The following is a 26,856-nucleotide window of genomic DNA, read 5'->3' as shown; positions in this document are numbered from 1 at the left end:
GGCAGATTTTTGTGTTCAAGGGCCACAATTAATTCAAAAATAATAATAAAAAATGATGATGATGATGATAATAATAATAATAATGTGTTTGGAAAACATTTCAATGTTTTTTATCTTATAAAAATTGTTTGCATAAACATATTTTGAAACAATATAATTATAATTAATATAATAAATAATAATAATATAATAATAATAATAATAATAATAATAATAATAATAATAATAATAATAATAATAATAATAATAATAAATAATAAATTGTTTAATGAAATAGATTAATATTTTTTTCCTTATTATTTAAAATAAATTAATCTAATTACTGAAGTCGAAAAAAAACCATACGTGTAAAACATGTCAAATAGATTATTTGGCTAACATTATACTGCGCTGTTTCATTGCTCTGTTTCTCAACCTTCGATTGGTGATGTCTCAGACAACTCTCGTTTTCAGACCGTACTGTCTTGGGAGAATGGGGAGTTGGGTTGCGTTTATGAAACTCGGTAAAATTAAACTTCTAATGACTTCCTTTGCATTAGGTTGAAAACGTCGATGTCACGTTTGAAATTTTTAATTGCGGTTTCCTTTATGTCATTTCCCAAGTCTCATGAAGATGAACTACGGGGAAGAATGAACCCACTGTTTCGTTAGTATTCGCCTTCAGGGGGAAGTGTTGAAAAATACCGAACTCGTTTTCTGTTCGCGAACGGTGCACTGTGGTTCTTGCCTGCGCTGCTGGAAATCCAACAACATCACCCAGCAGCAGAGGTAAACTGCACGTTAACATGACCATGGCGATGTTTTTCCACACATGACGTCTTTGGGGGCACGTGTACGGTGACGCTAGTCTGCTTACAAGTTGCTATTTGCGGAGTTTGGGTGACATCACTGCGTTCGCTAACTGCGGCCTATTATTATCCCTGCTAGCTCACTTGATTGACAGCTTGTTAACTAACAAGATAGCCCCCTAATACAGTATTTTAAAAATGCGTTCATAAAGTGCATTTGATCAATGACAGCTATTTAGCCACACTCTTGCTAGTGTTATTGTTCCAGCGAAAGCAGAACAATATCAATATCAGCATCCACAGTCATTGTGAGGCCACAGGGTGTAAGTAGCTATCCTCCCTTTTTATATTTAATAGAAGTTTATTCAATAATAGAAAGTTTATTTCAGTCCAGTTTATGCGGGGACGCACAATTAAGATAATGCTCTTTTCCAATGACGTCCTGGTTGGAAAACAAAACAGTATGCAAGGTATCGCAGTCAGTGTGGCAAAATTAATCCAAATTCTTTCTTATACCTAAAATCATCTTCATTCCTATGTGTGTTTTTGTGTGTTTGGATGTGTGTGTATAGTGAACAGTGGGGCGTGGGAGGACACAATATGAGAAAAACTGCGCCATAGAGCCCTATAAAATTATTTTATTTTATATTGGACTTTACATGGTCAAGATTTTGGGGTTGGATCACGAATCACTGACTTGAAAAAAACAAAAACAATCACATATCCAATCACAAGATGCACCAATGTGTCTGTTTGTGTAGTGTTGGTTTGGCAATATTGGTCCTCGAGGGCCAAGTCGTGCATGTTATCAATGTTTCCCCTCCTCCAACACTCTTGAATCATCAATCCTGAGCCCCAAGTGCTGAATCCTGCATTTTATCGGTTTCTCTCCTCCAGATTCAGGTGTGATGGAGCAGGGAAACGTGCATGACTGCCCTCGAGTACCAGGATTAAAAAATAAAAGTGTTCTCAAGCATTTTCAACAACGCTATGTTTAACAATCTTTGCCATGCCTCAAGGCAGTAAAGGGGGGGAAAAAAACAAGGCGTGTTATTTGAATCCGAAACAAAAATATGCAAAACATTTTTAGTAACAATGTAGCTGCTTTTAAAGTATGCACTACATAAAAAATACAACTACTGTAAAAACAGTAGTTGGAATTTTTTGAAAATTATTTCAATGAAGAACCTGCACGGCGATTTGCATGGAAGTAATAAATGAATTGGGACACTGAAGTTGTATAGTCGTATTAATAGTGGGCTTTGGACTTAATTAGCCATTGCATAGAGCTTTATTTGTTTCACAAAGGTAATTTACACAACTTTAAAAACTGCAATTGTGTCAATGCAATGGCGTTAACGGAGATACATGCTCTAAAATGTGTTCTTCGGGAGGATCACTTTGCATACTTAGGCATTGCAATTTTATCAATTCATTTTACTATATGACTATACATATTATATGAATGAAGCAGCGTGCACATTTGTGATTCTCCTGCAAGTCAAAAACGGATAAATTATTCTATTACAGTGTCTGTGTTGGTGGGAGCATTAAAACATTCACTCGTACCGATGCGACCAGGTGAAATTCTTACTCGCGCAAGAAAAACACTTGCACTTGAAAGGATTTTGCTGCAGTCTCAAGCCCTAGTTTGCTTTAGGTTAATCTACATGTAAATTACATGAGGTTATTTGTGCTATGGCTGCAAATACGATTTGTGTGTGTGTGTTTTTTTTTTTTGTTTTTTTTTTTTTTGTTTTTTTTTTTTTTTTAAAGATTAAACTTTTTTTTTTTGGGTTGGGGGGAATGGATGGATTCAGTTTCTGTTTTGGTCAGTAACATTTCAGGAAATAAGGAAAAATTCTCATTTATTATTTTTCAAAGTAAAAGCAAAATTCTTACGTATTTTGATTGAACGCAAAAGAAAACCAGTCTGTGGCTACAAAAATCAGAGAATATTTATTTATTTATTTATTTATTTATTTTGGGAGCTCAGAAGTATTAATTTGGCGGCTTCCCGAGTCACATGTCATCATCCCATTTTTTTTTGTGCGTGTGTGTGTGTGTGTGTGTGCACTCTTTAATTCACCTGAAACCCTTCACCTTAACCTGATACTTCAGCGTTCTACCAGAGTCGTGAAGATGTCAGGAGACCGGAGGAAGGATCAAAGGAAGGAAAGATGAAGCAAAGTGAAATCCAACACCAACCAGGCATCACCCTCCACCCACAGTGTTACAAATCCAGAATATTTTCCCAACCCCTGATACATCTGAATTCCAACAGGAATAGGGAGACATCAAGAGACCAGAGGAAAACTAAAGGAAGGAAGGAAGGAAGGAAGGAAAGAATGAAGGATAGATGAAGCAGAGTGAGATCCACAGAATATTTATTATTGAGCATTGAGCCTGATTATCAGAAATAGTTGTTGATTAATTTGATGATAAGTTATGGATAATTTTGACACCTTTAATTGATATGTTTGATACTTCTGTCATTTGAGGCACTGTTTGCCCTATCGTAACTAGTGTTGTTCCGATACCGATACTGGTATCGGCAGAGGTGCCGATACTTCATTAAAACAGTGGTATCGGTATAGGTGACTACTCACAAGTAACATGCCGATACCATTAATCCCAACGCTAATATAGGATTTTGGATGCAGCGTCTTACTGGTGCACGACATTCACTGGTATGTGACATGTTCACTGCATGCCGATATAAGATATTCTATTGGCCCTTGAATGCTCTGAACCAATGGCAGGACAGCTTTTTCATGTTGAGGAAAAAAAAAACAACTTAAGTATCGGTATGGTATCGGTATCGGCCGATACTTCAAAGCTGGGTATCGGTATCGGGAGCCAAAAAACGGTATCGGAACAAAACTAATCGTAACACAAAGGCAAGTGGTCAATTAGCAGACTCGCACGTGGAGCACAGCGACATTCTCCATGCAGCAAAAGAAAGTTCCGAAAGTTAGATTACATACAAACAGGTTGCACCAAAATCTTATCAGTGGCGGCCAAAATTCATGTGTGGCAACCTGCTAGACATGAATTGAACGTTTTGGGAAACAGTAGTGCTATTTCAAGAAGAAATATGTGATGTTAAAATTGATTTATGTCACAGCTTCTTTATGTTTTCCTCCTCTGATTGGCACTTTCTGGTTGCAGGTGAGCGGCCCACCCTTGGTCGCCATGGAAGCTTGTGCACGTATTCGAGGAGCCCCAATGAAGTCGAGGGCCTCTGTCAGAAAAGAGGTGAGGGACCAAAATTTGTACTGCTCTTTTTTTTCTGGGTAAATCTGTTCATGAAACCCGGCAGGCTTAGGTTTTACTCATCTTTTTGTGCCGCAAATTTCCCGTATGCCCTCAAATAGTTCTTTAATTTTTATTGAGTGTTGTTAAAAGCAATTGATAATACTTTTATTATTTATTACTGCCTTGACCCAACAAATAACCCCTTAAATCGCTCTACTTTTCTTCTGGCTTAGACTGATGTTAATTTTCATTAAGAGCCCTCAAATGCTGCTTTTGTGTTACTCTTTTCTTTAAAGTTAGATAACCTGCTTCTATTTTTTTTTGTGTGTGTGTCATTGTGAACATATCTGCTTCAGTTTATTTCTAAGCTATGACCATCCACTCATGTATGCAGACGATACGTGACAATGGAGCGCAGTTTGTCAAGAGCCTCTTGCGAAGCAGAAAGGATCTTTGCGGTATCAACCTGGACCTCCCATGCATAGATAGCACAATAGTGACAGAGGTTTGTCTCATGCAAGCATGCAAACATACAGTACATGCATAACTATAAACATGAAGACGCATGCAGCAGATTTAAATACTCCTATACCTGAGATAATATGAAACATTTTATATTCTTTTTCAGATTCATTTTGTTTGTCTGCCTGCTCAGAGTGAAGGTGATGATGCTGTGGATCAGGTACTTTTATACTGTAGAAGACATATTTTCTGAAGTTGGCCTAATTCATAAATCACACCAGACACTGGCGCGTCTATCCTCTACTGTATTTTTCGGACTATAAGTTGTTCCGGAGTTTCTGTCGCACCAGTCAAAAAATGTATCATGAAGAAGAAAAAAAAACATATCCTCCTCACACTTTTTGGGGGAATTTTATTTTACAAAACCCAAGACCAGTGACAGTAGTGCTCGGAGTAGGACCCAAAATCCCCATTCCCTGATCATATTGGCAACAACAAGCAAATTCTGGTTGGATTTAAACTTGTACATAACATTTTTTTCTTTGTAGTTTAAAATGGCTTACCTTAACTATAGTAGAATCCCTCATCGCAATGTGGCCAAATTTAGAATTATGGTCAGTTATTGTGCCTTTTGTTGTGGTAATGAGGCAGATGATGCAAGATAAAGGACGCGGTGGTAATGCAGTTGTTACCAAACTTTTTTGACTTGTGTAACCTGAACATTTTTGTCATAGCTTGAGTACCCACTCACACGTGTTGATGAGTCTCCAAAAGTAGAACATACACAATTTTGGTAAGATCTATTGTGAAACTATATATTCTGTCCTTCTTTTAGGCCCTGGCGTCGCTTCCGGCTGGGTTGTGCGAGAAGCTCAGGACCTTCCACATTCACGGCCTGAGGAATAATGAAGTTCAACTGCTCAAAGACTCCGCCAGACTGACGGATCACAAAGACACTGGGCCTCAAGTAGGTTGAAAAATAAAGTAGTCCTTTAACCAAACTTCACCATCCCATTTTGAAACTTGGGAAGAACTTGTTTTTCCCGTCTCGACCCATCAAACACACAGTGTTGGGTAAAGGCCGTGTGTGTTCTGCGCCACAACTCTGGTGCCGGTGGGCAACCTCCGGCCAGCGTCGCATCGTTGACAGGCCTTCTTGGGTGTTACGTCACTGGTGTCCGCTACGCTTTGGAGCTGCAAAGCCTCCACAGGGGAGAGGTGAGGCAGTCGGAGGAAGACGACACCAACCAGTCCATCTCGTCCATCGAAGACGACTTTGTCACCGCGCTGGAGAATCTCGAGGAGGACGAAACGGGAGAGAACACCTGTAAGCTTTAATACTTTATATGCTTTATAAAGGGATGCACGTGATCCCAGCAGCCGACTGCAGAATTTCCTCCTCTAGTGGCCAGAAATACTCAATTCAAACATTTACATATTGGGGGGGGGGGGGGGGGGGGGACAACAACAAAAAAACTCATGAAAATATATATTGGAGTTTTGTTTTTTTTTTGTTTTTTGTTTTTAGAATGCTTGCGGTTTATAAAAAAAAAAAGAGAGAAAAAAGTTTATACTTTTTACGCTATACTGGTGTATAATTTTAAGTTGTAATATCACCATTCACACCTAGGTGGCAGACATGGCTTAGTGTAGGTCTTATACTGGCCTATTATACAACGTAAGTAGGCTACTGTAAATATTTTTTTCCAGCTTTGTAATGACATGCAGGCCAAACTTCGGACTCAATAATATTCCAATTTTAAGTGAGTTGATTTTTGGGAAAACGTGCACAAAATGAGTCCTTCATTAAATGTTGGTTTGCTGTTCAGCTGCTGCTGTTGTGCCATCAATGAAAAGTAATTTTTATACGAGAGCCTTTTGCAGTATTGGGTGCAGTACCTTGGTGTTGAAAAGAGCATTTCTTATGCAGTACATGATTTAAGAAATGTATAAAAAAATGAAATATTTTAACAGTATGTATTTTGCACATATTTTATCCATATTTAAAATGTCATCTGGTCAGGAAGTGGGTGGTCCTGTAGGTCCCCAGTAGTACTGATGAAAAAGTTAGGTCCACTCCATCAATTAAGTTGCCCATCTCTAACCTGTGGTATAGAAAATTATTGTATGGATGGGTTGATTGTAATGAAGACATTAAGCATGGGTACCGGTAGTTCATGCTATAAGATGTTAATCTTTTGAGTTGGAGGGCACAGGTTTGAGTCCTGCTGCTGACTAAAATTTTAAAATGGTTGTTTGCGAGATAATGGTATATATACTTACTGGCTACTTTTGAGTTGTCGTTGAGCAAGTCAAATTCCCCACCACCCCTGCTCAAGTGTGCAGATCTTTTTGTGCACCTCTATTAATCTGAATCTCTTCTTGCATCCCTAGTTTTGTTTGGTTTGAAATACAAAGTATACATTGCAGTGTGAATTTAATATATTGGGTATAAGTAAAAGAATGAAATAGGCTACAGTGCAGTATGCCCTTGTACAGTTGTGGTTCAGCATTTGCAATTTCAGAGTCCTGGATTTTTTTTTAAGCCTGTCTTTTGCTGTTAGCTAAAAATCTATTACTTTGCTATCATCTTGTGTAGAGAGAGACCGATAATCGGCCGGGCCGATAATCGGGGCCGATATTTGACATATTGGCACATATCGGTATCGGTCTGTTTTATTAATCTGACGGCCGATATGAGCGATCCATTTAAAACTCCGTCTTTTCGCTTCGAATGCAGCCCCGAGAGCGTCTCTGTCTGTTATGGAGTCCAACTCCAGCAACGTAACGCCCATAGCAGCATTTGATTGGTTAGCCGTGCAAGAGCCAGAACCAATCAGTAGTGTATGCCGTGTATCGCAGTAGCCGGTCACACACGCACCCACGGACACAACGCGAGACACATGCTTCGAAGGTAAGTTAAAAGAGAAGAGACTCCGCTGAACTTTTCACCATAAGCTAAACACATTGAATTATGTTGTGTATTAAATGCACTTTATGAATGGAGCTGCATTGCCTTGCATTGAATCCCCGCTAGCTAACAGTGGTGTGTTCAGCTTAGCATGTAGGCTAACACCCAGTAGCTAATTCGCTACTCGGGGAGGGAATCACACACATGTTCACTTAATTAAGTAAATAATGTTTGTTAGAAAGGTTCCAAATATTAACCGTTGTCATTATTATATTGTCTAGTTCCATGTTAAGAGTAGAGTAATGTCATTATATTTACCTCTCGTGACGCACACATTGCATTCTGGGTCACGTCCACTACTTGTTGCATAGCGGTTATTATACAGTCAGATGCCACAGTGACACTAAATAGCGTTTAGTTACTTTATATTGTGTTTATTTGTCGCACTGGTTTGCCATTGTGTGCCTTAAGCTTCGACGTCGATTTGATTGACAGCTCGTTGTGCACCTCGTTAAAGTCCGCTCCGTAACAAATTAAGTGTCTCAAACACACGGCTGCAATTAATGTTCAGTGATGTAATTTTGTTACGTGCATCATACTTTGAATAATGAGCTCATGTTTGGTGTGTTGTATAACTTTCTCGTGTGTTAGTAACTATTCATTGTGGACAGCTAAGATAGTGCTTGTTAATGTGAATTAGCAATGTTGCAGCCCAGTTATTATTTAGACAAGTACATCTGTGCCATTAAGTGATACAGTACAGTACAGTAGTGAGAGAAAAGTGTGCCCATATACACACATGTGTCTATAAGTGTAAAACACATTAAACAGCAGAAACTGGCAGCGGTCCACCGCAACAATGTCTGTTTAACCAAGTTATTCTTACTATTATTATAACCAAGTTATTTTACTCTACCTTTTTCTGCGTTGATTGGGGCATCCTAAGTGGCAGTAAACTACATGATGAAGTGTCTTTTGACAGTTCTCTTGTAGAGAGGAGTAGCATGATATTGCTGTTCTCGATTTAAGATCCTCAGCTTATCAAAACTGTCTATATGGTAACAATAACAATAATCATAATAAGGTCTACAAGAACTGTATGGTGTTCAGGGATGAATAGTTTTTCTCATGGAATTTTTTTTTTTTTTTTTTTGCTGTAGTAATAAGTAATGCCACAGCTGATGCACATTTTGAATGACAGGGTTCCTCCTATTACTTCAAAATATAAAAATATAACATTTATAGAATAAAACTACAAGTATCCCAAATGCTATAAAAGGTAATGTCACATTGGCCCCCACATTTAACTCCCCCCGTCACCAACGTCTTATTGCAGATAGAAGGATGTAAAATGAAAAGTGCAGTGTGAGAATCCATTGTAAAGAACGGTTAGGGTTTGCATTATTCCAAAATTTGGTGCCAACATTTTAACTTTTATTGCAAATGAATATCGGCTTCAAATATCGGTTATCTGCCTCCTTGACTACCGATAATCGGAATCGGTATCGGCCCTGAAAAAAGCATATCGGTCTATCTCTAATCTTGTGACATCTTGGTGCCAAGGAATTATGGTGACATTAGTTGAGGAGCTTCATTGAAACCAAATTAGTGCTTTTCTGCCAGCCGGTGAAATCAGTAGACAATTATAAACCTTTTGGGTGGAGGTGTCAATTACTCGTGAATTTTTACTCTTTGCGGCAGAGGTCATTCTTATCCCCATGAATAGCAGCGGTTTACTGTATTCTGGTATGCCCTGCGCTGCATAAAATAGCAACACAACAATTAACCAGTTTTTCAGAAGGCACATCTGTTCTAGCAGTAGTTTGTGTTGTGGTCAAGAAGGCATTGCCATATTTGAAGGAATAAAATTTTGAGTGTCATTAATTTTAAAGGAAATAGTTTGCAAACCTTGGTAAACTAGTCTTAGACATTGTGCTATTATTGTCATATTGTTTCATCTTAACTCTCTTTTCTTTGTCTTTCTCTTCTGTTTGCTATGGACACATGAAGCTTATCGCCCTTTCAAAAAACGGGATGTGGCATCACAGACGGTGCCTACCCACAAAAGACGAAAGGAACTATCGGGTTCCCACATTATACTAAGCTCTTCTTCAAAGAAATATGCAGCCAAACACAAGCCAGGCCCGGAAGTTTCTGTCACTGTGCAGAAGTGTTCAGGCATGGAAACCCAGTGGACTTATTGCAGTTCAGGAGCACGTCTGTCCTCGCCAATTCAAAACAGTGAATCTGAAGAATCTGATTGCTCCAGCCCAAGCCCTATCATTTTCCTGGATGAGGTGGGCTACCAGAAGAGCATGCTGGCAAAACTGGATATCCCTCAGGTGCCAGGAGGTCCTAGAGAGAGGGTAGAAGACTCTGACTCTGAAGTGAGTGAATTCTTTGACAGCTTTGACCAGTTTGATGACCTGGAAGACTTCAATTCAGAAAATGGCACTATCACGCTGCCAATGGATAATGACGGTGCTCCAGCCACACAGACTACAACCGCAGAATCTAGCACTGGTGGCTCAACATCGAAATATGTCTCCAAAGGCTGCTCAACAAAGGGGATGTATCCCCACTGCTTTGATCAACCAATTCTCCCCGCCAATGTAAAAAAACCCACTCCCCTCAAGCCAGGCTCCCCCTACGGACCTCCCTCTGAGATGCCTGACTCCCCACGGCCAGTACAAAGCCCCTCAGAGGACAACGGTGGTCCACTCTTCAGTCCCGTCAGCTCCTCTGCCTTTAGCCCTCTGGTAGATTCAAGTGAGGTTCTGGAATATTTCTGGAAGAGAAGTGAGGACCAGAGTGACAGTACTGAGTTACGGAAACCCCAAGATCTCTGCTCTTTGTATAAGACCTACTCAGACTTTGCCAGCAGTCTCTCTAATGAAATTCTTGGATCTGTCTGCGGTTACCAGTCCGCCACAGACATTAATGACAACAAGAATCTCAGTTGTGTTTGCCACAAAGAATTTACCAACCCCTCAGGCTACATGATGAAGCTCTCAGAAATCCAGGAGACTGTAACCGTGGCCAAGCTACAGAAGACATCCCAGTCTTTGAAGGATGGTATCCATAAGTTTGCTGCTGACCTTGTAGAAATGAGCCTGGGCAGCGCTTTGCGAGACCTCCAAAAAGGTGTGTCTACTTGCACCACCACTTTGTGTCATCTAGCTGCTAGACTCACCTCCTCAGTATTTCAGATGGCCTTCCATGAGATTGGCATGCGGCAGGCATATGTGTTGAAGGACCGAGCAGTGAATGGGTTGGCAAACTTCCTGGTCGGGGAGGCGGTATCTGGTGCGCTGAAAGAGTTCTTGACAGTGAAAAAGCAGATTTTCCATAGCACAGTGACACAGTTTGCAGCAGATTTAGCTGAAGAGCTGGTATTTGAAGGTATTATGGAGGTGTGTCAGTTCTCCCATCCTTCAACACCTCTAACCCCCAGTGATTGGTCTTTTGGCCAGGGACACAAAGTAGAAGAAGAAGAGGAGGAGGAGGAGGAGGAGGAGGTGGTTACTTCCTATGCTTCAGACTTGTCCGAGTCGGTTATCCAAGAGGCATTCATCGAGCTCTCTCAGGCTGAAATTGCCTTTACTAGCCAAGCAGCCATCAGTGTTTCTCCAGACAACATCTGTTACGTTAGTGCAGAGAATATGAGTGCTCACACCTGCAGCACATTTGCTAACCGGCAGCTTTCCAATACCACCTCAGCAGATCTTTCAGGGACCTTAGGAGAGAGTGTCCCCTGCACAGTAAAGGAAGCTCTTTTCACCGTGTCAGGCATGGCCAGCTGTATCTGCGTGCCCCAAGCAGGCCATGCTATGTCCTATCTAAAGGATCCTGAAGACGAGCATGGTCCCAGCCTAACAGGCACCTCACAGTCCAGCCCTAAAAAAGTAACAGTATTTTCCTCAGGTAACACAACAACATGCACACAAACTAACATTTACAGCCATGAAACTGAAACACCCACCTGCTCCCTTGGAAAGTCACCATTCCAAAACTTCTCTGGTAGCATGGTGGACATGATAGTAACTGAAGCTTGTGAGCTTGTAAGCTCTTCTAAAATGAAGAAAGGTTTTGATGACTGTGCTGGTTTCCTTGCAAAGACAGTCCTTAGCCAAAGGGACACTCTGCATGTACCAAATACAGAGATGGGAGGACAAAAGAAGACGTCTCAGCCTGGGGATGACGCAACTCCAAACTCGGGTCAAAAACCTAGTCGGACACCCGGCACTCCTCCCTCTACCCCCCAGCAGCCAAGTGAAGTATCCAAGGAGAAACAAATAAAACAGTTCTCCAAGAAGTTAAAAAGCAAGTTGGCCAAAGAATTTTCCCCAGCCACCCCTCCTCCAACTCCACACTATCACCCTGAAACTGCCCCGGGTCCTACAGAAAACAGTCCAGAGGCAGACAAGACAGAGTTCATGCTGAAACTGATGAGATCGCTTTCTGAAGAGGTCGATGATAATGAGGATGAGGAGGAGGAAGAATTGCCAGAAGACCGCATTGTAAGTGGCACCAACAAATCTGTCGAGTCAGAAGGTCTCCCCCAGGAAGTGAGACAGTCATCTCGCAGACTGTCCAACAAGGAAGCTCTCCATTATGCAGAGCAATTAGCTTGTCATATAGTCTCAATGGCAACAGAGATGGACACTTTGGGAGTCGATGATGAAGTTGGGGAATTCGCCGGTCCCGTTGAGCAACGGCGTGACAGCGTGGCTCATTTCTCCGAGCTAACTTTGAACACCTTGTGGGTGTATGCAGGGGAGGTGGCTGGGGAAGTAATCAACGATGTGAAGAGGATGGTGAGCTCAGTCCAGCAGTGCTCATATCATGGTTCTCCCAGAAGAAGAAGTGTAGACTTGCTTAGCTCAGAGTGTTTGCATCACCACCAGCATCACGCTCCTCCTGGCACAGATCAGAACAAGGACTGGAGGGTGGAGAGGGTGGCTGAGCAATTGTCCAACAATCTCCTATCCTCTCTTTTCCGCTCACCTGTCTCAATGTCAAGTAGTTCCAGCTCAGGATTGTCCTCGACGTATCCCAGCTGTGAGAGTGTGACAGATGAATACGCTGGCTACCTCATTAGGGTGCTAAAAAAGGAGGGAGGCAGTCGAGAGTTAGTCCTTGATCAGTATGCTAGTCGACTGGCCTACCGGTCCATAAAACAAGGTTTGGCTCATGCTAGTCGAAGGATCAAACAGAGATCCTCCAGCGCCCGCCTTCGTCCCTCAAAGTCATTACCAGATGAATGGAAGGCATCGGGTAGTGAGGCCTCACCAACCAAGGACATTGTGGAGCCAGTGGTTTGTCCCTCGTGTGAGGATGTACAGTGTTGTTGCAGAGAAAAACAAGGCCATAGGGACTGCATTGATTTGGTGAACTTTGCAGAATCTTTAGCGTACAATATCACCTGTGATGTCACACGAACACTTCGTCTATCGTCTGTACGCCTCCCCAAGTCTCTCACTGACTCTTGTCTTTATAAGAAATCCAAACTTGAAAACATGACAGAGAACCTTATTAGGAACTCATTCTCCTGCCCTTTACTTTCCAAGGACAATAAGGCTAGACATTACCACAGCACGGGAAGCTTGCTTGATGGTGGCCACAACAGTAGGATGATGCAGGTCATTGAGCACTACGCAAGAAAAATAGTTGATGACACTCTAAAGATCAGTCTGGCTTCAGTTCGGCATTCATCCCAAGATCATCAGAGGAATCCCGGCTCGGACAGACACTCACACACCCAAAGACTGTCTGAAGGGATGGTGCCGAGCCCCGCACAGGGACTGAAGACCTGCCGCTACTGTCAAGCTCTGGAGTGTCCCTACTGCACCAAACTTAGTCGGTATCACGACCAGAGTATATTGCAGAGGAGAAAGGGCCCAGAGTATCAAACCAGGCCAGACCGCCTCCATGGGCTGGAGATTCCTAAAATCCATATCGATCTGGAACATAGGTCAGCGTTTGCAGAGCAGATGGTGTCTATGGCGATGGAGAACGCAAAACGGGAGTTGAGCAACACAAGCCTTAACGCAGACAGTGGCATTGGCCATGATGGAACCAGCTACGCAGAGAGCCTCACTGCTGAGATCATGACTTCTGCGCTTAACGTCTGCCAAGCGGCCAGTGTCAGGTACAAACGACAAGACTTTACATCATCATGCATAACATGTTCTGCCTGTCAATATATTTCTCAAGTTCTAAGGTTCATGAACCTGTTTGAGGGTACTACTTCCCGAGCAATTGGGTATATGCCACAGAAGAGTCTTCCGTGTTTTTGCACATCAGCTTTAATTCCGGTTCCGGTTCGCGACGTGTGGGCCGCCTCCCAATACTTGTGCTTCCCACTTTGTGCCCCTCGGTTGCGGTTCCCATCAACGGGTGCGAGTGTGTAGTGTATCTGTCAGTTGTCCGAATCACTTCAGAGAGCTGCGACGCCCTACGCGCTCCCCCGCCCGTCGACAGGAGCACGCGATTGGGGGGCGTGGGGGTGCGAGTGCGGGTGCGCGGCACACACGTCACAACCCAGAACCGGAATCAAAGCTGATGTGCAAAAACACGGAAGTCGGAAGCCCTGGCTCTTCCGTGGCATATACCCCATAGCAACGTGACAAGATTTACCCAAAACTACAATTCATCAAAATGCAAAGTATGATTGGAATAGCCAACCAGATTACAGCACACCAAAAATAAAAACAAACAAACAAACAAAATGGTTAATACATTCTAGACAGTTTTTTTGTGGAGCCTTTTTGGGGAATGATTCCTTTTTTTTTGTGATACTGCCTACAGGAAATCTGTTCAAAACAAAAACACCTTCAAATTGTTTAAAAAAAAAAGTTTAACTTCATTAATTATCAATATATTTATACAAAAATGCACATTAATCTAATTGAACATTCTGAGTTTCATTTTGAATTTCTTCTGAAGATCTTCATTTAGAGGCCATTTTTTTCAAGGGATGGATGGATGGATGGATGGAAAATAATGAATCCAAGAGATTCACATTTGGACATAACATGAAATTGTAATGTAATTTTAAGAACATGAAAAAATTAAAATAGTGTTGGTTGCCAGGAAAACAGGAATCTTCTAATAGTTCCACTATTAACGCTGTTTCTTAGAACTACTGAATAGATTTGGTTAAAACCTTTTAATAGCAATAATAATGAATTCTACTTTATGCTATTATGCTTGAATTGGTAAGGTGCCACAACAAAGCTAGCCATTCCTAGCTTTCAAAAGAATATCTTGGGAAATAGTTGTTACAAATAGTAGAAAATTCTTGTTTTCATGAAGGGATGTATCGTACAAAAGTTGGAAATATCTTGAGTATATAGTACACTATATAGATTATATATGTTAGCGGTGATAGTTATGCCACAGAGTTCCTTTTGTCAGGATTCAACTCTGTTTCATCGGGTCTTTGTAGCTGCATACAAAATGACTGCATTCTTCAAAAGCTTACTCAAACATAGCGAATATTTCACCCCATTTTTGTTCTAGGATAGCAGTTTCTGGACAAACAAAAAAAGCTTAGCATCGCTATGTTAAGCTTTTTTACATGAAGGGTTTTAGGCTTCCCCCTTATACACTACATAGCTCAAGTTCATGCTCATGCTTTGGTTAAAACTACATGACTACACGATCATTTTACCAACAACCACAAGCAACGCAAACTACACCGGCACAAAATTCTCTTGGATTTTTTTTTTCCCTTTCTTCAAGGAGCGAACATTTGGGTTGGCCTCTTCATAGGGTCTGCTTGCAAAATCCCTCGTCTATACGTTCAATTACTGGCATGACAAATCAATAATACATGACTCTTTGGATATTATCAGTTATGTGGCCTTGAAGGAATATAGTAAACTTACCCGGAATGTCTATACTCACCCAGAAAGGACAATTTTTTTGCTGTCTATGGTATTGTCGCACAGATGTCCACGGCTAAAATAGATCCTTTCATTGTATCTGCAAGTTTCAGCTAAAAATATTCACAAATAAACTCATGTGGGCCGAAATTTCATGGTGTTCTCCAAGTCAGCACCTTAAAATTACTGTAAATATTCTAGCAACGTCACTTGCCTAAAAACAAAAATTGCACTAAGATGGCAGCCTCTTGTCACGTTGCTACTATCAAGTACTTTTCCCATAATAAATTTTTCCAGAAATCAATTGAAAAAAATAAAAACAAATAGTTCCCACAATAGTCCTCCAAATTAATGAAAGGGTGTATCATAGTACTCTTAGCTACCTTTAGGTGTGATTGGATGAATGTGAGGCTATTCCATTCCATTAAGTCCAGATTTTAAAAACAACACATCATTGCTACGCACACAGATTGTGAATTTGACATTTATGTTATGACGCTTTCTAAATTTTACTATATTTTGCATGTAGCTCTCCAGGCAGGGAAGTCACGGAGCCCACTGTGTCCCAGCAGTTGAGTGTCGGGGACGACAGTGCGGGCAGCTGGTCCAACCTGAGCTTCGAGGATGACAACAGCAGCTTCCTTCACCTCAGCGACAGGTATACATTCGGAATATCAGATACTTTCTAATTCATTTAATTTAATTGAAAGAAGGTAGATCATTTTCAGATGTCGCAGTAATTTGTGGAAAGACAGCATTTTTTTTGTGCCAAAATAGAAAACAGTTGTTTTCCGAGTTCAGCTCAAAATGCTGCATATAGTTTAACATTTTGCTTTGCTGTCTAAGTGCCATTTCCTCTTATTTAACCTAAATTATTAAATTACACAGGGACATTTTCACATATGTGGCCAAGATCTAAAAGATTTCATGTAGCTGAAGTTGAAATGCACTTAGTAGCTCAAAGGAAATGTGGTTTTAGATGGGAAAACTGCAATCACTGTAAATTCCAAAGAGAAATTTTGGGATCATGTCAATCTTGAGTATCCGTCCTTTGACATGTTCTCACACAACTTGCCAATTTTTTTTCTTTGGTCAAAATGGGGGTATATCTCTGTGGAAGCAAACCTGACAATGAGATCCTTTCCCAAGATACCGAAGGAACACAGTGTCTTGACTGTCGAAGAGGCTGAGTTAATGTATCATAATATTTTCTAAAGGTGTGTCTTAAAGGAGTGCTTTTGTCTCTTCAGGCACCATTTCTGCAGGAACAAAGTCCACCGCCATGTGTGATTCATTAGACTCCCTTTAAAAGCCTGTTGTGACCATTTCCGTTTAACAGATGAAACGGCTAAAGGGAAAATACAATTCATCCTCACAGGGTGTTGGAGCCTGTTGATGAACTAAAGCAGGGGTGTCCAAACTACGGCCCGGGGGCCATTTGCGGCCCGCCATCCATATTTTAGTGGCCCGCGACATATGCTAAAAATGGCATTTGACTCAGTTCAAGTAAAAAAAATAAAAACAGAAATGTTTGGAGATGGTCAAAGTAAGAAGGGAAGGGGTCGAAAAACACAGATGCTACTAAAGGTTGTTTTAGTTAACTAAAACTAACGAAAAAACTAAAATTCAAGAAACAATTTCGTTAACGAAATAAAATAAAAACGAAGATGCTTTTTAAAAAAAAGAAAACTAACTGAAACTACATTTTCTTTTTACAAAACTCACTAAAATAAAACTAACTACAATTAAAGCAAACATGTCCTTCGTTTTAGTCTTTGGTAATTAATGTAATGCATGAACCTTTGGGGATGATTTTAAATGTGATTTTTAGTAGATTTATTTTTATATAAACCGGAATAAAGACCATGGTGTTTTTTAAATATTGCGCACAATAGTAACATTAAAAAAATAAAATACAAATAAAACTAATACTGAAACTAACTAAGCTAAAACTAAGCATTTATTAAAGAACTAAAACTAATATAAAAAAAAAAAAAACAGAACCACCCTGAAAAATAATTAAAACTAACTAATTTAAAAAACAAAACTCAAAACAAAATAAAAACTAAAATGAAAAATTCCAAAACTATAATAACCCTACTGCCATATTACAAATAAATTGGTTTATATACTGTAGCATTTTTCTAAATATGCAAAAGCACAAATAATTTGTACAATTTTTAGGCCTAAACACAATTTCTCTTCATAACATGATGTGGCCCTTGCGTCCTTCTGATTTTCTGTATGTGGCCCTCAAATGAAAAAGTTTGGACACCCCTGAACTAAAGGAATAGGTTCCCACCATTTAATCCACTTTCAGCCACATAGATGAATATGTAATTAGTGACGCAGATAAAAAAATATAGATCATAAATTGCTCTTTCCTTTACTGGTAGTGATGCATACGAGAATTCTCGATGTACACTGGACCCCTGTTTATCCACCGTTCGGCACTTACAGATTATCTTATTTGTGGATTTCTTTATATGTATTTTTTTTTTAATTATTAGTTCAGTTGGTTCCCTAAAAAACAAACCTCTGTTTTTCATGGAAAATGCTTATTGGCCGTATATCCCAGTCGGACCCGGTCCTTTTCTCCCACAAATAGGAGGATTGTACCTCTTGTATAGACCCTTCAAGTGTGAAGTCAAGTTGACGTGCGCCCCTTGCGGTGGAGGGCAGGGCATCAATGCGAGTGAATTAGAAAACAATTAGTGTGACCGAGAAAATAGGTCAAACGGTTGATAAATCAGCGATCAATGCTCTGGTGAACTTGAGCGAGGCCTACAGATGCTCTAATGGCTCAAAGAGAGATGAGATCATTCTTTTGGCTGTGAAACCAGGCGGAAGACAGTGAGGAGTGAAAGACGAGCACGGTGGCTAGTGCGAAACTAAGACGCAACTGCTTTGCACCCCCAAAAAGTACGTGGATATGCTCAGATCATTTTATATCAGGTAGTTTTTCTCTTTTTCATACAGCGGGTCATAACATTAACCTGTGATTGTAAATTCCAGGCAAACGTGATGAATGCGCCATAGTATCTTTTGTGAAACAATCATTCATACTTTTTTTTGCGTAAGTATTCACGTTTGAACAAAAAGTTAACGATTTAACACAATTATCACAATTAACACATTAACTCAGGCTTGATGAGGAATGTGTTGTAAATGTGCAGTCTATTTGTTAGCAGCTAGCAAGCTAAGTTAGCTTGAAGACTTCGATATACAGCAAGACGAGTATATCCGGACACAAACGATTTAATGAATGACAATTTACACCATGAAAGTAGTAATCGACGTACTGTTTCAACCAAAAACAAGATACCTTAAGCTCCCTCTTCCACTTTGCCCTTCAACAAACTCCATTTTTTGTAGCTAGCGGCTCCAAACGACTGGTTTCAATGAGTCGCAGTAATGTAGTGTCCTACTCGGGATGTTTTTTTATGACACTTGACATATTTCCCACCTTTTAACAAAAACACTCACCGAAAATCAAGCTCTGTACATTCATTTGTTATGGGAGGCTTGGCAGTGACGTCAGCTGGAATATAGAGCGAGCTCTCGTGCCTCTTTTGTAGTGATGGGTCGGGCAGCACCGATGTGTCGAGCTCATGGCATAGCAAGTGCATCTGACGATGGGATGCTTCTCTACCAATAGAATCACAGATCATTTCAAGCACAATCCTTCCTTTTGAGTTGTCACAAATTAAAATGTATTTCAAAATACACAGATAACCTACAATAAAAACAGTTGTACAGACATTTTATGGCTTCCCCGTCAAGGCCTTAATTAATGATTGCAGTACATACACATTATAAGCATATTATGTTGAACTAGTCGATTCTGAATTTTGTAATCATATCACTGCTAAAATAATAATGACTACAGTACAACTTGTCTTGAGATTGTCAGTTGTTTTTATGGCAGTGGTACATAACTGGACCTCCTCTCTCTAGCAGCAATGGGAACAGCAGCAGCTGGAGCAGTCTTGGCTTGGAAGGGGAGCCCTTTGAGGAACACATGTCATTGTCACCCTCAGACAGGTCAGTAACCGTGCAACAGTCATGTTCTTTGCATTAAGGAATGCCTGCCTGCAAAAACGAGTGGGAATTGCAAAGTCACTTGCTATATGATATTACTGTGATATTTACAGTGGCAGGAAAAATAATGTGAATTTCTGCGTAATTTGGTCATAAGATAAGGTCTGATCTTCATCTAAATAACACAAACAGTCTGCATGACATGGTGGAAAAATGTAATAATTGGTTGACCCTCATTTAGCAGCAATAACCTCAACCAAATATTTCCTGTATTTGCACATTACACCTGCGTTTGATCAAGATCAATTTTGTACCATTCCTCTTTACAAAACTGTTGCAGTTTAGCAAGATTCCCTGAATGTCAAGTGTGAAAAGCTCTCTTGAGGTCATGTTTGGTCATGTTTGCAAAGGCACGTTTAATGCCAGCCTCCTCTTTTGATTGAGAATACAGTAAAGCTATAAACAGATACAGTATTTTTAGTTCTTTCCACTTGTCTATTCGTGTCATCACTATTTGCATGTTATCAAAACAGTCTAGGTTTTTTTTTTTTTTTTTTGGACAACCTTCTGCTGTGTCTTTGCCTGCAGGCTCCATCAACAAGAAAGTGGTTAACAACCGTATTAGAGGAGAATGTTAGCAAAATATTTTTCTGTTGGCAGATCACAGCCCAGATACAGACCGGTGGCAAATTAATGGAAAAAAAAAAATGGAACGAGTCACCCACAGATAGTTTAACACCCTCAGTGGCCTTTGCTGTAGATTTGACGTCATCTGCAACTCAGCATTATTCTTCCAAAAAGGGAATCCCTCGTTTGGTGTTTTGATGATGTTTGTAGACAACACCAAAATAGCTCTTGGGTGTTTCCCTTTTTGGTTTAGCATGTACTATTTTTATACTCATCAACCCCTTCACACCCTTTGGATTGAGGTATTAGGCTGAGAGTCAACTCACCACAGGATCATGGTGTCTGTCGTAGTTGAATGAATACGATAATTTGCCTCCCTCTTCTCTCCAAGTTGTCAGTTAAGGTCATTTCTTTATCACTTCATACACAAAACAGGATATTGCCATGTTTCTGTGTGTCTTCACAAAGCGAAGCGGCAAATAGTCAGCGAATATCAACAACAAGACAGTATGAGTGAGTGTCGGATGTTAAACTTTTCCGTGTTATTTCTTTTCATACAGCCAAGCTATGCATCCGATGCAACCCCAGAAGCCATGAAATATGCAGTTTCAGTTCTCGTTTCAATTTTGAAAGAGGCTGTTTGACGGGTCACCCCTCAAAACTCTCATATCTCAATTGTAATCCAATGTTTTTGCATCAGTGCATTCCCATCTCTTAAACTACAGACAGACTTGTTGACAGTTTGATTGCATACTCCAGTGACATTCTCACGCCAGGAAGACTTGCTACTCCATTTTCCTTTTACATATCGCACGTCGTGGCATTGCACGTCATTTTTTTTTCCGACCTGCAATTTCCGACGTTATAGACTGATGTCTTTCCCTTCAAACTAAATCCAGATGTTTCTTGATTTGCTTCTGGTGACTAAAGCCAGTCGGCTAGTCATAGCATCTGCAGCCATATCCAATCAATGAAACCTTCTTTTGGGCTTTTGTTTTTGGTGCTTTGGGGACGATTTTAATCTCCACAATGCCTGATGGGAACTTTAAATGCCGGAGCACATTAGTATTGACTATCAGTCAGAAGGAGCTACTGTGGCATTTTAGAAGTGTCTTGTAATTGCTTGCAATTCAATTGCTTAAAAATCAAAGCTAACAATTGGAATGCTGTTTGGACCAACTGCAAACCATGACTTAGTCACACTGAATTTTTGGATCACTGCTGTTTGAGTGTCTCGTCCACATGTTAAACTGTTGTGGACTGTCAACGCTGAATAATGTTAAGGCTAAAAAATTCCAGGAACAATTGAAATCTGAGCATTTGTTTTGTGTGTGCCTCAATCTGAACCAAAAATTCAGGGATGTACAGATACAAATATGCACCAAAACCCATCTGTCCCCACTTTGTGCAGGTGTAGTCACATAGTGAAGTAGGAATGTAAAAATAATGGCAATATTGTGATACTAAAATTGCCACAATATCGTTGTCGTCATGTCACAATATTAAAAGTAGGGCATCTGTTAAAAATGAGAGGTTGTATTCCATTTGTGCAGTTCCAGCACCCTCTAGTGGTTAGAATACTACTACAGTTTAATTTTAATTAGGCATGTTTTGACCACAGACGATTAAGACCTATGCCAATGGACAAATAAAGGGGAACGTAACATGTTTGAGTTCCTCCACAAATTGACTCAATTCACAGACACATTAGTGTCTCAGTATTAATTATTAGTGACTGTTGTTTATGTATTGAGGTTAATGCTATTTGAACTAATTATGACCTCAGCTAATACAATACCTTACATACAGTTGGTCATGTGTGGGTTTTTTGTCTTTGTTTTTTTTTTCCTATACACCTGCACACGCGCACATTTAAACAGTCCAAAGAGAAAACCTGGTCTGATTTTTGCTCACATGCACAAAACTATTTCTAACCAGATGTGCTGTGGCGGTTAGCATAAATCAGTCATACCAGCAAATATTTGTCAAAAAAAAACAAACAAACAAACAAAAAAAAACTTGTGCTGTTGAGCCAGTAGGAGCACATGACAATTAAATGATTGGCTAAGGTTATTTCTTTGTTACAGATGTTATGTACATTTTTTTTTTTAATCAATATGGCGAGTTTTCACATAGTATTGTGAGCTTTATTATCGTATTGTGATGTTTGGATATCACTACAGCCTTATGCTACATCCCTAGTAAGAAGTCGCCGTTTGGGTAATGTAGTTGTAACTGTACAGACGAGTGTGTGACAGTAAAAATGTCAGCGTTTGGAAAATATATCCAATTGTGCACGTGCAGTAACAGGAAAATGTTATAGTTTAATTAGCTGACTAGCGTTTTGTCACTAGGGATGTTACGAGACTGGCAATGTTGTGATATCGCGATATGAAAACTGCCACAATATATTGTTTATCATCATGTCTATGATGTTAAAAGCAGAACATCTGTTAAAGTCAGGTTGATTTCTATTTGTACTATTTGTTTAGTGCAGTTTAATTTTCACAAGGCATGTTTTGGCCCTTCCATGTTTAAAATCCACACTAATGGTCAGATGAAGGGGAACTTAATATGCTTGAGTCAATCTTATTGGAACTCAGTGTGCTTGTATTATTAGCAAGTAAGTGCCTAAATATTAAGTGTTATTAGAGATTGTAGGTTGTTTATATGCATTGTTGTTACGTACAAAAGCACAATATTTTTTTTTAGTATGAGCTCATTTTTTGGACAATATTGTGACCTTTTTTGTATCGCTAGCATCCTCACAATATCGTAATAATTATCATATTGTGTCCTTCATGTCATGATAATATTGTATCTTGATCTTTGGATATTCTTACATCCCTATTCGTTACATGAGAAATTCAAGTGTACAATATACGTCCAGCTGGGTCCTGCTAGTCACTTAGCATATCCGCCTTTGCACTGTACATTGCACAACTTATGGCACTCAGTGACACAAAATCGGCCTGGCAAGTTAACCAGCTGACTCAGGTTCAAAATATCTTTCTCTGACAAAATCAGTGGTTTGAGATTTTCAGAATTGAGAAATCAACTCCTTCCTCTTTTAAATGACCATAACTGGGGTAAAAACAGGAAAAATACTGGAAATGTTTTGCAGTCTTGATCGTAATTGGTTTGTAATCTCATTTATCCCTGTGACTTATCCAACAGTGACCATACAGAGGACAAAGAAACAGAGGTCAAAGAGGAATCCAGTGGTCAGTGTCCTTTTAATTCACCTCATTGATTCAAACGTTAGTCATTGTCACATAAAAGCAGAACATGTGCGAAGTCCTTCTAATTTGAGTCTAGTCTACTCTCATCACTCATTGACATCGGCGTTGACTCCGAGCTCGGCTGTGCACGTCAGCCTGCCGTGCTGTCTGAGTGTGTCATAGCAGGGGATTTTACCACCCCCGTAGTACTCGTCAGCCACACTGACGTTCATTCATCATCTACACTCACTCCCCTCGAGCATTATTGTAATGTCTGTGCGTCCCAATTGATGGGGTCTGTCTGTTCATTCAAAGCCCCGATTCACAGTTTGAAAACAGACCAGAAGTTTGTATTAGACAAAGATTTGAATATAAGATTGCAAGATGTTTAAAATGTCTCCAAGGGAAATGCTATGAAATAATTTGAGATTTTTGCTCAAAACCCAAAGCACAGTTTGCAAGAGGAGCAAAATTCTCTAATAGCGACCCTGCCTCAAATAGAGCCAAATTTCAATTTGTTGCATTTCTCCAGTCTACCTCTCTTTATTTCGTTTGAAACTCCACTTTCACGTAATAATGCTGTTGTGATATTTCGCTGTGTTGCAGGAACTCTGTGCATGGACACAACACAAGTCCAGACCTCCAGGACTCTGTTGATTATCCTGAACTCGGACAGCCGTGAGCTCAGACGGAACCCTCAGCATGTGACCCTGGACCCCCAGCTGAGGAGCTTGCTGCAGTGGGCGGCGGCCTCCATCGCTGGCGTGCCCCTGATCCATCTGAGTCCCGACAAGGAGCTCCAGCAGGTAATAAAGATGCGTTTGGGTTGTCCAACGCTTTCGCTTAATGCGGCTCTCATAACTGATGTTCTGCTAAGATATGTTCTTAGAATAGCAGCAGATATTTGGTTCACTGCAAAACCTCCCTCCAATGCTAAACCGTCTTGGATGTGTCCATCTGACCATTCCACTCCACTTGCCTTTGTATTGTCTACCACAAAATGTCAGCCATCTTTTTTCCCCACACCAATCTACATGATTATTTTTCTCATTCAAAACAAAACAAAACCTTATTATAGGGCAGCTGGACAATAAATCAAATGAATTTCATTATTCCTTATTTTGAAAATCAGATCACTGAAAAAAATCGTGACATCTGATTTTGTATTCTGGATTATTAAAAGCTGTTGTTCTTATGTTATGTTACATCCAGATGTTATTGTGAGTTTTAATTTTCCATAAGTGGCAGAGTGCTGGATGGGTGGTTTACAACACGTTTGTAATAGCTACCAACTTCTTAATTGTGGCAATTAAGTACAAACTATGAATCTTAAGCTTATGTTAAAACTGATTTTGAATCATTGCGCATTATTATCTGAATATTTTGAACGGGAATTATTTTTGAATAAATGAATCCTTTAAATAAACGTGTTGGATTTATTAGATTAAAATCATAATTGTCCTGAATAACTGATATATATATATATATATTTTTTTTGTCGTACCGTCCAGCCCTACATTATTCTATGTCCAATAAAATGTATGCCTCTTCAAGTTAATTTGTATTTACCCAACACATTAATTAAAAAATATATATTTTTTCCCTGATTACAAAAAACAAAAAAACAAAAAAAACCCTCTTTGTAGCAGTTTAATAGTTTAATATGTAGATACATGTTTTTTACTGCACGGTGATGTGAAATTAAATACATCAGTAAAGTTTATTCTTTCAGTCCAGTAAAAATCATACATTTGTAAGAAACGTAGAAGAAATGTTTAAATTTTTACTTTTCAGATTAATAGTCAGTGTCAAAAAATGTTTTTCCCCTCTAGTGTCCAGTCTGTCAATCCCAGCTTTATTTATTTATTTTATTTTATTTTATTTTATTTTATTTTTATTTTTTTTCAAATCACACGTTAGGGTAAAGGAGGGTCTAAAAATGACTGGTACTAAATTAAAATTAAGAAGGTAAAATTGACCAAATATGGAAATGCACGGTTTTGTTTGTTTGTTTTTTTGTTTTTTAAGGACAGTGACTTGTCTAAAAGTTATCCAGATGCAAAAATTATGAGTGTACCGTTTGTATTTAGCAAAAGTTCCTGAGCAGTGCATTATTGCAACCAAGTGGACTGGAGTCTCACAGATTTTTTTTTTTCTCATTAGATTCAATCTGACAATGACATCTCAATGACATACAGTCAAAAGTTAGTGAAGTGAAATTGTTGGTGTGGTTTCAGCTGCCAGCTGTGCTCCAAAGGCTGCGTGAGAGGAAGTGCAGGGTGGGAGACCTGCTGCATTTCCTGTTGCGCTATTGTGAAGAGAGCCAGCCGCACGCTCAGCCTCAAACCAGGGAGGAGACGTCGCAGTCGGGCAGAGAGTCTCACCGCGTCTCCCTCTTCAAGTGGCTGCTGGAGCACACCTAAGAAAGCCCCTTGGTGGTGTTCCACCGCTCCTTTCCACTAGAGGGCACTGTCAGCTGATTGAAGGCCTTGTATGATATATTGTTATTATTATTATTCGCCACTGTTTGATTGTTCCAGTATCCTTGCACATGTTGATTTAACAAACGATCTCACACTCCACACTTTCCCAAAAAAAAAAAAAAGGAAGGAGAGCGACCCATCCTGGTTTGTTCCTGGCGCGGCGATATATGACTGAGAGTGAGCGAAAGTGTGTGTTTTTGTTTGGGGATCCCCATGGCTGCCAGGCCCATGAGGTCATCACATCAACAGCTCACCTTGGCGACTTGGGTGTTTCCACATGTGAGAGGAACACACGCGAGCTACAGGAACACCACACCCCGACATTATCAGAATAGGAGACATCTTGAAAGCGTGTCTTTCTTTCCATGATGTATTTCCATTGTTGTGTTACTTCCTCCACTCTCGTTCGAGCATAATTTTCATATGCTAAAAACTCATCCCTTTATTTCAAACATTGTTTACAGAAATACTGCAAAAATTGCCTCAGAAGATCCACAGTTGATCTGTATGACTCCCCGTGTTGTTTTTACAGGACAGCAAAAATGGCGGAAAAATGTCAATTTTCGTGACAGTATGAAATAGGCTTTAATTTGCCAAAGTGATCACATTCGTGGCCACAGAGTGATAAATAGTATTTGTTTTTTGTTTTTTGTACCAATATGAGTGTTTCTATTTTCTCTTAAAATGGTCGCTCGACATTCAACAATCACCTTAATTTGTATAAACTAAAAATAATGTGCAAGCATGCATTAGGGATGGGCATCCCTTTCAAGTCATTTTTTTTTTTTTTTTTACATGGGAGAATGCCGTTTGAAGTTGAGACAAGATGGCAAATGAGACTTCTTGAGTCATGATGAGATTTCTTTTGACTGCAAACAATTTGAGACTTGGAATAGACTCGCTTTTGACCGCAAACAATTTGAGACTTCGAATAGACTCGCTTAAACTTCTTTGGACAGCAAACTCATTGAGACTTTTAGAGCCAGTCTGAGCTTGTTTAGATTGGGTCGGCAATTAAGACTTAAGATGGTAGTTGAGGTTATTAGGACTTTTAAATGACTGTCCATAACAATCGAAGCTTCTGTAGATTAAAAACAAAACAAAAACTTTAAGGCTTTAAGTGAAGTTTTATGGCTAAGATTTTTGACTGCAGTTTACTTGGAATTTCTTGACATG

General features: G+C 39.8%; 1 protein-coding gene across 2 annotated transcripts; it reads left to right on the top strand.

The window, feature by feature from the left end:
* The first annotated feature begins 553 nt into the window (after window positions 1-553).
* Window positions 554-26,792, top strand: akap11 (A kinase (PRKA) anchor protein 11). Of its 2 annotated transcripts, XM_077536659.1 has the most exons (13): window positions 554-768; window positions 2,921-3,157; window positions 3,960-4,046; window positions 4,441-4,551; window positions 4,675-4,728; window positions 5,344-5,475; window positions 5,577-5,835; window positions 9,430-13,570; window positions 15,838-15,966; window positions 19,269-19,352; window positions 23,154-23,200; window positions 23,804-24,003; window positions 25,435-26,792. In XM_077536659.1, the coding sequence occupies exons 3-13, from the start codon at window positions 3,984-3,986 to the stop codon at window positions 25,618-25,620; spliced, it is 5,406 nt and encodes a 1,801-aa protein (XP_077392785.1). In that variant the 5' UTR covers window positions 554-768; window positions 2,921-3,157; window positions 3,960-3,983; the 3' UTR covers window positions 25,621-26,792. The 2 variants fall into 2 exon arrangements, with proteins under 2 accessions (XP_077392785.1, XP_077392783.1); XM_077536657.1 differs by lacking the exon at window positions 2,921-3,157.
* The last annotated feature ends 64 nt before the right edge of the window (window positions 26,793-26,856 follow it).

This window comes from Festucalex cinctus, chromosome 11, assembly GCF_051991245.1.
Source record: "Festucalex cinctus isolate MCC-2025b chromosome 11, RoL_Fcin_1.0, whole genome shotgun sequence".
Lineage (NCBI taxonomy): Eukaryota > Metazoa > Chordata > Actinopteri > Syngnathiformes > Syngnathidae > Festucalex > Festucalex cinctus.
The sequence above is the reverse complement of the archived record's forward strand: the minus strand, read 5'-3'. Positions and strand labels throughout refer to the sequence as shown.